We start from the raw sequence: 14,421 nt of genomic DNA, 5'->3' as shown, positions 1-14,421 counted from the left end.
ACAGGTAAATAACATTATCAGTGGGGCTGTTCGATATAACGATATATATATCGACAATATAAAAACGTCTATCGTTTCATTTTACACTATTGTTTGTTTCGTGGTGTCGCAAAATAAACTGTTTACGGTAATTTTTTTTTCACCGTTCTGATGGTCACTGTAGTGGCTATATTACTACGGACGGACAAGCGCCTGTTTTTAAGCGTTGTCGTTAGCAACAACGACGATAAAACCATAGTGTGTCCGCTTGTTTATTTTCCACATAAACCTTTCACAATAAAGCTCAAGATCCTGTTGAGACTTTTCAAAATAAACTGAATCACGTAAAATAGTATACAGAGGATTTATGGATGAGAAGCAAAAGGGAGCCGTCCGGTGCTAAAAAATAAACCTTAGACTCAAACGTTAGAACAGGCTTTTCCCCGCAGCACGGCGTGTAATAAATACTCACAAAGAAAACGGCGGCCGTTACACTCGACTCCAGCTACATGACGCGCAGCTGGAAACACTTCTGCCCGAGATTCACAGAATTTACAGAAAATTAGGGCTGCCACAAACGATTATTTTGATAGTCGACTAGTCACCGATTATTTTTGCGATTAGTCGACTAATCATTTCAAGCATCCATTGGACGTAAAACGTACAGCTTATTGCACCAGCATGCATCTGCTCTTATATAACTATCATTAGCTTACAGCTTTAAGTGTTTATCTAAAGTATAACAGGACACCGGAGTATATTCTCAAGCATCTCACACTTCTGATAATCAGTTGTCTTTTTGACATTTATTCAGCTGTGTAAAAACTATAACTTTAATCTCAGCCAAACCGATTTACTCAGGAACAAATAAAATACTAAAAAAGCCAAACAATAACATTTTGAAGTTATCTAAGTGACTTATATATATTTAACCTGAGTGGCGAAAGACAGCGGTGGGTTTGAAAACGATTTGCCGGGAGTCCGGTGTTCTCACGGGCTCTAGTGAGCCTTGCCCCCGGCTAGCTATCGAGCTAGTGGGTAACAGACGTCTCTGAAAACGTCGGAGCGCTTTTGAAAATATGTGGTGTCTTGATAAACTGAGCAGATATTTGAGGTTTACACAGCTACATTCTCGCTTGAAAATATGTTAAACGTTTATTTTGTGACCCAGAAAGAATAATAAGAGAAATATTAAAACTAACTAGCTGCCGCCATTGTTGGAAACTGAGCTGGGCTGCGCTATGAATTCTGGGACACAGCTTCTTCTTCTTCGGGGTTTAACGGCAGCTGTCATCCTTCTTCATGCAGTGCTGCCATCTTCTGTTTCAGTCCGTTATTACACTCTTAAATCCTCCTACTTCTTCCTGCGTCCTAAAGCTTCAAACGACGCGTCGACTATTAAATCAGTCGTTGACGATTTTGATAGTCGACGTAATCGTGACTAGTCGACTAATCGTGGCAGCCCTACAGAAAATGTTACATTTTTGTGATTTATATCGTTATCGGGATGATAGATGTCTTATATCGGGATATGAGATTTTGGTCATATTGCACAGCCCTAATTATCAGTACCGGGAATATCAGTTAGTTTCTCGTTCTGTATTTTCTTATTTCACCCTGTTTTTTACATTAGCTGTGGCATTCTTCATGTTTGTTGATCATCTTTGAGGTGTAATTAATGTGGTTTAAGGAAGGAAAGGTGAGATTGGGAACAGAGTTATAGTTTAGTTTTCCTATGGCAGGAATCAAAAACCCAGTTTGGGTTAGCCTTTGTGCATTCAGTGTGGAACCAAATCATACGACCTCTAAGGTTTGTTTTCACATGCCAGCCGAGCTGGGTTTTTTTCTGTCCATCGTTCTTCCTGGACATGCAGTGAGATGTTCGCTTTGACATCAGAAAACTCTGATGATGTTGGATGGTGGATGATCAGTGGACGTTTAAACTGAAGTCCTGTTGGCCGTCTGCATATCCCGACTCCGACCATAACTAATACACGGAGACCAGCGTCTGCCTCAGACTACATTTCCTAGTCTGCTGTTAAGAAGGGTTTGGAGTATACAAGTAACCTGATATGTGCTTTTATTTCAGTATGTGCTCAGATGTAAAATGTATACAGATAACCAAATGTGAAAACCCATGCAGATTTTTATGAGTAGTGCTATTGATAACGCTGATGCAGTAAAAGCTTTGCTGAGTAATGGTTTTGCATTTTTCTACCGTCTATGGTTCATTGTATTTATGTTTGCATAGCATAAATACTATTCTACACTAGTCAAGACTTGTTATGAACAGCACATTAGTTGGAGAAGCGGCATTTCAGCTTGAATTTGAGAGGATTCCTAAATCAAACAGCTTTGGCCGGCGCTCTAATTGACCATGTTTGACACCCATAAGCAAGCAAGAGCAGGCTGAGCCTGTGCCCAGACTCCCTTGAGGCAATTACTAATATGTAGGTTGTACAAAAGACCCATTGTCATCGGAAACTGTTCCCCTGAGTCATGTCAGCTATTCTGGGGTAAATTTCTTTATATTGGGCTTTTTAAAACATGCTATTTAAAATTTCTTTTCATGGTTGGAAAGGGTTGGATATAGTCCAACAGATTCTGAAACGCAATGAGGCTCAGATTCATTTAAAACCGGATTTGGGCATAATTGGGGATTGTCTTGGCAGCACAACTGAGCAGACTGGGACCAGTATAATTCCAGGAACCACTTTATTCTCTCAGATTAAATTCTACAAGTACATCAAGTGGAGCTGGATGTGGCTTCTTAGCTATTCTATTTGAATTTTAAAGTAATTGGGTGTAAATGAAGCCAATAAAAAGGGGCATTTCTAAGTTTTTGAAAAATGTTTTCTTCATGATATGAAACGCCGTAGCTGCAATTCTATCCCTTTGCCTCATTTAGCGTTCACGGATCTATGAATATAGACATTAGTCTCCACCTTTCCCCATAGATACTTGCCTCCTGCCCTCGATCAAGCTCTCCCTCTTCATCCATGAGCCTGACTCTCAAGATTTATTTATTTATTTATTTATTTACTTATTTAATGTTTTTACTGCCGACATGTGTGGAGTCAGATTTTATTTGACAAAATCACGATGCAAATAATTTAAAATCATGTCTTTGATGTTATTTCTGCTATGTTTGCAGCTGAAAGAATCAAACAGAGAGAAGCAACAAAATATTTCTTTTTCTTTTTTTCTTTTTATTTGTTCTCTCACAAAGTCCAAGAACTCCATCGTGGTGCTGCAGATATCTGGCTGTGACAGTTCAGATAGAAGTGTGCCTCCAAGACTGTTTGCTGTCCAACAGTCAAACAAACAAACAAACAGTAATATGTTGTGATGAAACTGCTAAGATGGCAAGCTTGTATGTCTCTAAGCTGAGATGTAATATATTTTAAAAAATTCAAAACTGAATACATAAGCGATAAACAAATAGCTGGATAGTCGTTTATTCAGTCCTAGTAAGCGATACTGCGAAGTACACGGCTTGTTGGAGGAAGTTGGAGCTTCTCTTGTTGACGTTAATGGAAATTAGATGAGGGCATCAGATACTCCAGCCTCCATTTAAAAACTAAAAAAAAACCTAAGGGAATTCATTGGGTATCACTTACTGGTATTAGTGTTGTATACTGGGAAAACATAATTTGAGGTCATAATATAAAACATTAAGTTCATTCTGTAAATTTGGGCCCTTCTAAATGTCTGAAAGGATGATGATCCAGGATGAACTCGGTGGCTAACAAGCCGAGCCTCACTCGTCACATCTGCTTTCAAAATGCCGTGATGGCAGTAGTGAAAACGCTCATCTCAAATCTTCGAAATGGGACTTCATTAGGGCTGCCACAAACGATTATTTTGATAGTCGACTAGTCACCGATTATTTTTGCGATTAGTCGACTAATCAGATCATCATCCATTGGACGTAAAACTACAGCTTATTGCACCAGCAGCATCTGCTCTTATATAACTATCATTAGCTTACAGCTTTAAGTGTTTAAGGTATGTGCTAACTAAAAATAAAGACAAGATGATAGTTTGTTAAATTTTAATGAAATTTGCAGATTGTTTCTGTGAAGTTTAATAAACTCCTTGCTATCTAAAATATAACAGGACACCGGAGTAAATTCTCGAGCATCTCACACTTCTGATAATCAGCTGTCTGCTTGACATTTATTCAGCTGTGTAAAAACTGTAATCTCAGCCAAACCGATTCACTCAGGAACAAATAAAACACTGAAAAAAGCCAAACAATAACATTTTTAAGTTATCTAAGTGACTTATATATCATGTTTAACCTAAGTAGCGAAAGACGGCGGTGGGTTTGAAAACGATTGCTGGGAGTCCGGTGTTCTCACGGCTCTAGTGAGCCTTGCCCCCGGCTAGCTATCGAGCTAGTGGGTAACAGACGTCTCCGGAAACGTCGGAGCGCTTTTGAAAATATGTGGTGTCTTGGTAAACTGAGCAGATATTTGAGGTTTACACAGCTACATTCTCGCCTGAAAATATGTTAAACGTTTATTTTGTGACCCAGAAAGAATAATAAGAGTAATATTAAAACTAACTAGCTGCCGCCATTGTTGGAAACTGAGCTGGGCTGCGCTATGAATTCTGGGACACAGCTTCTTCTTCTTCTTCGGGGTTTAACGGCAGCTGGCATCCTTGTACATGCAGTGCTGCCATCTTCTGTTTCAGTCCGTTATTACACTCTTAAATCCTACTACTTATTCCTGCGTCTTTTGTGATCTTACAAAGCTTCAAACGACGCGTCGACTATTAAATCAGTTGTCGACGATTCTGATAGTCGACGTAATCGTGACTAGTCGACTAATCGTGGCAGCCCTAGACTTCACCAACCGACAAGTGACATTACGGTGGCTACATCCATCTTTTATGCTGTTTGAAGCTCGGATAATGAATTGTTTGTTGTTAGCAGTGATCGTGAAACTAAATCGGCAGTGTCTGCATCAGCTCAAACAAACTGCTCAGCTTCACAGTTTCAGAGGGTTAGGGATGTGATCGAAAAGCCAAACGGTTTGGAGACGGCCTCGGCCAGAGGCAATTTGAATTTGATCCAATAAATATTTGTGTTCTTTGTGTGGTCTGAGTCTTTGTTCGCTATGTGAACAGACACAACTCTCCTAATTCCTGCTGGATGAACCTGTGCATGACTACAACCTTTAACTGAGTAAAGTAGTTTGCATAGACTCACAATGAGCATGTCTGCTCAATAACTAATATCAGAAGTGAGTAACATAGCCATTAATACACTCTGACTTAAATTTGTGCATTATCCTGTCAATATGGAGTCACAATGTGTGGAGTGATGGGTCATTATTAGAGGTCGGAATCACCATACATCCCACGATACGATATTATCACAATACTTAACGCACAATACGATATTCAGATTCTGTACATAAAGGTAAACTTTATCAATATTCATTTGATCTAATAACAAAGTCTCGCACTCAGACACTATTTCTTGGCCCAGTCTTGACGTTTCAGCTTGTGTGTCTTGTTCAGTGGTGGTCGTCTTTCAGCCTTTCTTACCTTGGCCATGTCTCTGAGTATTGCACACCTTGTGCTTTTGGGCACTCCAGTGATGTTGCAGCTCTGAAATATGGCCAAACTGGTGGCAAGTGGCATCTTGGCAGCTGCACGCTTGACTTTTCTCAGTTCATGGGCAGTTATTTTGCGCCTTGGTTTTTCCACACGCTTCTTGCGACCCTGTTGACTATTTTGAATGAAACGCTTGATTGTTCGATGATCACGCTTCAGAAGCTTTGCAATTTTGAGACTGCTGCATCCCTCTGCAAGATATCTCACTATTTTTGACTTTTCTGAGCCTGTCAAGTCCTTCTTTTGACCCATTTTGCCAAAGGAAAGGACGTTGCCTAATAATTATGCACACCTGATATAGGGTGTTGATGTCATTAGACCACACCCCTTCTCATTACAGAGATGCACATCACCTAATATGCTTAATTGGTAGTAGGCTTTCGAGCCTATACAGCTTGGAGTAAGACAACTTGCATGAAGAGGATGATGTGGACAAAATACTCATTTGCCTAATAATTCTGCACTCCCTGTATGAAAACAAGGAATCTACTACAAGAAAGTATCTTGAAAGTCCTTTTATTGTCATACACAGCTGTTCATAGATGACTTTGATAAGGAAACTGTAGTTGTAGGCATCATACTGTTGGGATTTCTTCCAGGAAAATTGTTAATCCCTTGTGCTTAGAGCTGGCAGGGAGTTATCTCAGGACCAGTGTCAGCACTGGTTACCCACATATCTGCCTGCTTACTCATAGAAACAAACAGCAAATGTCTGCTATTTTTATCGTTGCAACCCTCGTATCAGTCTTATGTCATGTTTACATTATGCTAACTACAGCCTCTCTTAACTTCAGCTGTAATTGTTTTGTTATATTTCTGCTGCATTGGCCGATCGTTGGCAGGATTACTGAAAAGTAATGGATGGATGTGGATGAAATTCATCACTAGGGGTAAAAACGTAGAATGTATTCACTTTTAGGGTCAGTTTGGAAACAGGATTTTTTTGGAAGGATTGTTCACACCTTTGTGTTTCATGCAGATGGCTGTGACTATTTTCTTGTCTCCAGTTTTGGTACCGTGCACACAATGACCAACAAGTGATGTAGACGTCGGAGTTAATCGTTCCACTTTTGTCGTCAGTGTGATCTATTTACAAGTCGCAGGCAGCCCGTGAACAGACCACACCTGTTGTTGCCTTGCAGACTAATTAGTATTATTATTATGGTCTAGCTATTTTCAAGAACTGTCATGGGATGTTAAGGTAATCATTAACTTTCAAGAACAAAGCTAAAATGGAATGCGTCCCAAGGCAAACCAGATGAAATGAGCAAAGGCATAAATCAGTAAAATCCAGCTCTTATTACACTTTCTAGAACTGGTAAAGTTGGTCTTATTCCAGTCTTCCCAGTTATTTTATGCTGGTATAACTGGTAAGAAATTCTGCCTCAAAACCTCTGGGTTCATTCGCCTGACTGTGTTTGCATTTAGCAAACAGCCATAGCTCATCTGATTCTCCTTAGTAATCTGTTCTCACATATTCATAAAGGAAATAATCAAGGATCAAGTTCTTAAGTCTGTGGTTTTCCAAGTCTGTGGAATGTAAATGAAACAAGAAACAGAAAAATTCCAGATTGTTTCTACAGTGTAACCAAAGGAAGAGCAAAATGAACCAAAACAAAGAAAAATGATGGTTTGAAATGTTTGTTTGTTTTTGGAGGCCATTATAGTGACAGTGTTTATAAAGAAATCATGCTGTCAAACATCCACAAGCAGGACTACTGGCCTAATCTCTGTGTCTATTTTTAGATTAGTGGATGATGTAATGCAGCCAGGGCTGCATGTGTGTCAGTCATGTGGGAATTCTGTGAACGTGTGAAATCCTGCAGCGCATCCAGATGTCAGGATAATTGCAGAAAGAGCTCATATTTCATGAGTTTCCTTTATTTTTGCTGCACACTTCAAATATTTAGTTGGGAAAAGCATAAAATGAGGCCCATTCCATATCCTTACTTTTCTTAATTACTGTATCCCATACATCCCATCTGTGTGGTTTCTTCCTGACCACTGGGAAACACACAGTGCTGCTGTGGAGTGTGCACATGGCTCTCTCTGTAGGAGGGTACTGTTATTCAAATTATAGGTCAGCTTTGTTGTCATTAAGCAGGGTCATGGTATGGCATGTCACAGGAATGTCTGATTGAGCTGTGCTGTTTTAGACACACACACACACAGCAACACAATATGCACATATTTGTGTGTCTCCATACAGTTTATCATCATCATCCTTCCAAGATCATCTTTTTTGGAAGTATAATTTCAAAAAGTTTAATCTCAGCTCATTTCTTCTACTGCTTTTGTTCTTTGCTTGCTACGTCTTGTTTCCTCAGTCATTGTTTGACAGCAAAAGAAAAGACTGGTCAAGAATTTAGGACACAGCGTTCAGAGTTTTTGTTTTACTGATCTGATTAATTCGCTGATACAATCAACAGTCTCCTGATAGATTACCGATCTTAAACATTCTCACAACTTCCTCAATAGTCAGGCTCTGAATGCAGCTAATTTGGCTTAATAATTAATGTTTACCCCTGATATTTGGGCTTAGTACTACAACCCGGCTGATTCTGGATGGGTACTAGATTCTTCTTAGGAAGCCACAAAATCCAGTATTGATATACCACCTAATTTTCTATATGTAAACAGTATGTTGAGTTCTGTTGAAAGGGGAAAAGATTTGTTTTAGCTCCCTTCACCCTAATTTTTAGGCAGCCTTATTTTAACTGCTCCTGATCAACAGAATTTTTGTATGGTATGTCTGAAGGGTACAACATGGAAGTGAGTTGGTTAAGTCCAAGCTCATATCTAAATGTAACTGTGTACTGACGTAGCGAGGCACTGTCAAAAACATGCAGAACAGTTGATATAGTAGACCACTGGTGTCCAATTTAGCTGCTGCTGTGGAGAGGACGTCTGTCATATTATACCAAAAAAGTGTTAAAGATGTAGAAACTCTACAGTAGTATTTAGCAACTTACTGTGCTTACCATATAATTACACAGTTTCTAAATTATGCCAAATGTTTTATGAACATCTTTAAAAAATAAAACAGAAAAAAATGCATATTTGCCAATAACAATATATCAGGGCAATATCAATAAGTCTGTGTGATTTGATTCAACAATTAAGTCTTATATTTGAGTTTTTACTTCCATACAGAGGAACTAGTGTGTGCCAGTACTTTCATTCTTGTTACTAAATGTATGCTCTGGGGACTGACTGAGCACAGATGTGCGCACATCTCCAACCACAAACCTTTACACTTTGATGTGTGTGTGTGTGTGTGTGTGTTTTGAATAAAGTACACTACAAGTTAAGGCAAAGAAGAAATGGTGTGGCTGGCTGTTCTGGTGAAGGGCTCTTTCTGTTTGCGTCAGCACTGCTCCCTTATAGTCGTGTTCCTGACTGACTGAGGCAGAGCCAAAACTAAGGCCTGCTGTTTTCACTGCAGTGAGGAGTTGGCAGTGTGTGAAAAGGAGGCCAGCTGACCTCTGTACCTGCCTTCCTTTCATCACGTGTTGCCACTGGGACTGGGGCTACATTGGTTTCCACGAACTAGCTCAGCATCCTCAGCATCGAGCTCAGCTCGAGCTTTTAAATCTAAATGGGTCGTTGTAAATAATGTTTTTGTAAGTAAGTTAGTAATATCCTCAAAACAGCAGAGTTTAACCTCAGAATAATTACTTTGAAAGGTATTCCAGCCTAAACAATGTTGCAGTGCAAGAACCACCAGAGCAGCTGTTGGCCAGATTATGTTCCGAGTGCGCAAAGCCACACCAGTTTGTTCACCCTCGCATCCATTCTTTATGCTTTCTTTAGCATACAGCCTGCCTGGAGCTTATGTACCTTATAGACATGAGATGTTATGTCCTGTCAGCTGTCCTCATTGTAAGAAAGTAAGCAACAGTTATTCCTAGCACATCAGAAGTGTAATTATTCGCTTTAATCTTTCTTATTTTCACTTTAAAGAGGCAAGAAAAGTTTCTGCATCGCAAAACACTGCTTCTACTTGGTGAAAAACAAATGAACCACCAACAAACCGGATCAACTGTGTGGTGGTTTTTAAGTCAATGTGCTTGTTTTTTTATTTGAGCTTTTTATAATAGTCTTCCATCCTTCTAATCTCCCTTGTATACTTTCAGCCATGTTGGTCAGAGCTGATGAAGACGTTACTGCCAAATCCACTATGTTATGGACGAGGCATTTCCCATTCATCACAGCAAAGCTACAGACATCAGTGAACATGAATGATCTCTAACCCCTGGAGGTTAAAACGGTTAAAAATAGCTTATTAAAGCTGTGCACAGGGGAAGTAGTTAGTATATCCATCTAGCTATTCAGAGACCCTTATTAGAGCTAGATGATTTTCTTGACTGAGAAGGGTTGTTGTGTTATTTCACAGTGTATTTAGCAGTGAACCCACCATTTCCTGTGTCTAGAAGTGAGTCTGTGCCACGAGGACGCATCTATACACTTGTTCCCTGTGTGTTTCCTGTCTGGCTTTGTGTCGGTACCTTTTCCTTCTTGATGAGAATTGTGCAAAATTAAAAAAAATAAAAATAAATATGGGATGAATGTGTCGTCTTTGGTCAAAAAGGCAGATGAAAATACTTGTTGTTGAGAAAATGATCACAGAAACATAAAGTTTAAAAAAGTTAATTTTGTATTTTGTACCTGGTGTTATACCTGAGGAATATCATGGAAATGTTTTTTGCCTGATTTGGACTGTTTTTAAAGAATATTAGATGGACGGTATGCATAAACTAAAATGTCAGTCTCCTCCCTCCAAAATTGTTTCCACAGCTTCCTCTGCTGTTAGATCAGACATCCAAACACTTTAGAGACTTAACATAAAATAATGAATATGTTAACTTGAGCTACTCTCCAAAGTCATAACATATGTACGTATCAGATTTTCCTTCTAAAACAATGGTCAGGATGGAGGCATTTGATGAATTGACATACGTGACACTCAAGAAGGTGCAGGTCATGTATGACATGAACTGATGTGGTTTTTAATTAATGTTGTTTGTTTGTTTTTTACTGTGCCAGATCAGAAATTGTTCATCACAGATTCACATCTGTAGGACTTGTGAATGTAGTGCTTTGGAGGCCTGGCATTAAGTATTTGATGTAAAATATTGTACAACAAATCATCATTGTAAAATTCTCCATTTCACACATGTGAGAAAACTACAATCTTTCATGTTTTCTTTTCCAGTATTGTTACATTTGTAACAATATGTATGTTTTTTTTTTTTTTAAATACTTTTTAATTTGTCGCTCTTTCTCTTTTACAGAATGAAGATTCCTGAGGCTGGGAGTTAAAGCTCTCTACCAGAGAGAGGGTTTTTCCAGAGCTGAGGCTGGACCCAGAAGCCCCTTTCTGGGGGTGAGGGGGCCTCACAGCCCGGGAGTTAGTCTGGACCATGGGAGATGGAGGTGCCGGTGCGGCTGGAGGAGATGGGGTGAATCAGTCCCATGTCCTGTTTGACAACTTTGTCCAGGCGACCACATGTAAGGGCATTCTCAAGGCCTTCCAGGAGCTATGTGACCACCTGGAAGTAAAGCCCAGTGATCACAGGATCTTCTATCACAAACTCAAGTCCAAACTCAACTACTGGAAGGCCAAGGCCCTCTGGGCCAAGCTAGACAAGAGGGCCAGCCACAAGGAGTACAAGAAGGGCCGTGCCTGTGCCAACACAAAGGTAAGGCAGCATAATTTGAAAATCACTGTTTTGTTGTTGTTGTTGTTGTTGTTTTGTTTTAAAGCTGGATTATGTGGTTAGCTTTGGCTCCTGTCCCCATTCATATCTAACAGACTGAACAATATGATCCTCAGTATGTTGATATCTTTATTTTTCTTCCACTAGGTCGAAGATGTCTTCACTTTGGGCTTTGTAGTTAGGGAAATGAGTGGTTTTCTCACAAAGTTGCTCATAATTATACAGGGAGTGCAGAATTATTAGGCAAGTTGTATTTTTGAGGAATAATTTTATTATTGAACAACAACCATGTTCTCAATGAACCCAAAAAACTCATTAATATCAAAGCTGAATGTTTTTGGAAGTAGTTTTTAGTTTTTTAGTTTTAGCTATTTTAGGGGGATATCTGTGTGTGCAGGTGACTATTACTGTGCAGAATTATTAGGCAACTTAACAAAAAACAAATATATACCCATTTCAATGATTTATTTTTACCAGTGAAACCAATATAACATCTCCACATTCACAAATATACATTTCTGACATTCAAAAACAAAACAAAAACAAATCAGCGACCAATATAGCCACCTTTCTTTGCAAGGACACTCAAAAGCCTGCCATCCATGGATTCTGTCAGTGTTTTGATCTGTTCACCATCAACATTGCGTGCAGCAGCAACCACAGCCTCCCAGACACTGTTCAGAGAGGTGTACTGTTTTCCCTCCTTGTAAATCTCACATTTGATGATGGACCACAGGTTCTCAATGGGGTTCAGATCAGGTGAACAAGGAGGCCATGTCATTAGTTTTTCTTCTTTTATACCCTTTCTTGCCAGCCACGCTGTGGAGTACTTGGACGCGTGTGATGGAGCATTGTCCTGCATGAAAATCATGTTTTTCCTGAAGGATGCAGACTTCTTCCTGTACCACTGCTTGATGAAGGTGTCTTCCAGAAACTGGCAGTAGGACTGGGAGTTGAGCTTGACTCCATCCTCAACCCGAAAAGGCCCCACAAGCTCATCTTTGATGATACCAGCCCAAACCAGTACTCCACCTCCACCTTGCTGGCGTCTGAGTCGGACTGGAGCTCTCTGCCCTTTACCAATCCAGCCACGGGCCCATCCATCTGGCCCATCAAGACTCACTCTCATTTCATCAGTCCATAAAACCTTAGAAAAACCAGTCTTGAGATATTTCTTGGCCCAGTCTTGACGTTTCAGCTTGTGTGTCTTGTTCAGTGGTGGTCGTCTTTCAGCCTTTCTTACCTTGGCCATGTCTCTGAGTATTGCACACCTTGTGCTTTTGGGCACTCCAGTGATGTTGCAGCTCTGAAATATGGCCAAACTGGTGGCAAGTGGCATCTTGGCAGCTGCACGCTTGACTTTTCTCAGTTCATGGGCAGTTATTTTGCGCCTTGGTTTTTCCACACGCTTCTTGCGACCCTGTTGACTATTTTGAATGAAACGCTTGATTGTTCGATGATCACGCTTCAGAAGCTTTGCAATTTTGAGACTGCTGCATCCCTCTGCAAGATATCTCACTATTTTTGACTTTTCTGAGCCTGTCAAGTCCTTCTTTTGACCCATTTTGCCAAAGGAAAGGAAGTTGCCTAATAATTATGCACACCTGATATAGGGTGTTGATGTCATTAGACCACACCCCTTCTCATTACAGAGATGCACATCACCTAATATGCTTAATTGGTAGTAGGCTTTCGAGCCTATACAGCTTGGAATAAGACAACATGCATGAAGAGGATGATGTGGACAAAATACTCATTTGCCTAATAATTCTGCACTCCCTGTAGTAGAAGATCGATGTATCTTATAATGGTAAAGCCTATTAAACAGCTATAGGCTAGACAGTTTTATTAAGTTGAGTGTTAGATGCTAGTGTGGGGTTTTACACACTGAAGCTTGAATAGGTGGATTATGAGTCGAGCAAGAAAGCAAGTTAAGAATAGATTCGACTTGCTTCCTTAAAACCTGTCTGAAACTTCTGTGTCATTTTCTATTTAGTGTCTGATCATTGGTGCGGGGCCATGTGGCTTGCGTACAGCCATCGAGCTGGCTTTCCTGGGGGCCAAAGTTGTGATTCTGGAGAAGAGAGATGCCTTTTCCAGAAACAATGTGCTGCACCTCTGGCCCTTCACCATCCAGGATCTCAGGGGTCTTGGGGCCAAAAAGTTCTATGGGAAGTTCTGTGCTGGTGCTATCGATCATATCAGTGAGTAGACGTGATTCTCTTGAGCTCTTGTACTGGTACTAATACAAAATATATCAAAGTTAATTTACATATTCTTTCTCTGTGTGTGTTCTAGGTATTCGTCAGCTTCAGCTTATGCTTCTCAAAATGGCACTCCTGCTGGGCATTGAGATCCACGTGAACGTAGAGTTTAAAAGCCTTATTGAGCCTCCTGAAGATCAGGAAAGTGAAAGTTAGTAAATGGAGCTGCTGCCAAATGTGTCCAAAAGTGCACGAAACTATCTGTCAGAGCCTATGAGTGTCGACTCTGTTATGCATTTCTGTCCGATTACACATTCTGTGTTTTCTTAGGAATTGGCTGGAGAGCTGAGATCCACCCTAGGACACACCCCGTCAGCGAGCTGGAGTTTGATGTCATCATTGGAGCAGATGGAAGGAGAAACACGTTACCAGGCGAGTTTGCATGCACAGACTGGGAATAATGCATCAGTAATGCATTTGACTAAATGAAGCGGCACTGTTTGTTTTTTAGAAGTCGAGTTGGAGGCCAGTTAGAATGATTATGATCTCACTTCGCGTGCAGCTGTGGTTGGGTACCTGACCTCGCTCTGCTCCTCACGGCCGAATGAGCATTTGTGTACATCTTAGCTTCTACGTTCAACTTCAGACAGTATTTGCTCTCCAAGCACAGTTAATAGGAACTGTTGAACTAGGTCTGTTTCCTATGAGTGTTAGGACGCACACATGGAGACCTCAGTGGAGCTTTGCACAGGAGTGTTTCTCCTCTAATTCAACTGTTTTGGAGAAGGCGGTCTGCAGGACAGACGATGTCATGAAATTGTAGATGCTTCTAGATATTCTATGTATTGTATGCGCTTAAAAGGATTCTAGTAGCAAATATATGTTTTTTG

General features: G+C 40.2%; 1 protein-coding gene across 22 annotated transcripts in view; it reads left to right on the top strand.

Moving 5' to 3' along the window:
- mical3a (microtubule associated monooxygenase, calponin and LIM domain containing 3a) overlaps nt 1-14,421 on the top strand; it is a 78,648-nt gene that overhangs the window by 22,530 nt on the left and 41,697 nt on the right. For all 22 annotated transcript variants that reach the window (XM_084932836.1, XM_084932819.1, XM_084932814.1 and 19 more), the window contains 4 exons: nt 10,902-11,309; nt 13,324-13,531; nt 13,626-13,742; nt 13,862-13,963. In XM_084932836.1, the coding sequence (XP_084788962.1) occupies nt 11,031-11,309; nt 13,324-13,531; nt 13,626-13,742; nt 13,862-13,963 (706 nt within the window). In that variant the 5' untranslated portion in view covers nt 10,902-11,030. The remainder of the gene's footprint in view (nt 1-10,901; nt 11,310-13,323; nt 13,532-13,625; nt 13,743-13,861; nt 13,964-14,421) is intronic.

Source organism: Perissodus microlepis, chromosome 7, assembly GCF_051167445.1.
Source record: "Perissodus microlepis isolate ML-2025 ecotype Zambia chromosome 7, ASM5116744v1, whole genome shotgun sequence".
NCBI classification, from domain to species: Eukaryota; Metazoa; Chordata; class Actinopteri; order Cichliformes; family Cichlidae; genus Perissodus; species Perissodus microlepis.
This window is presented reverse-complemented; position numbering and strand designations above follow the sequence as displayed.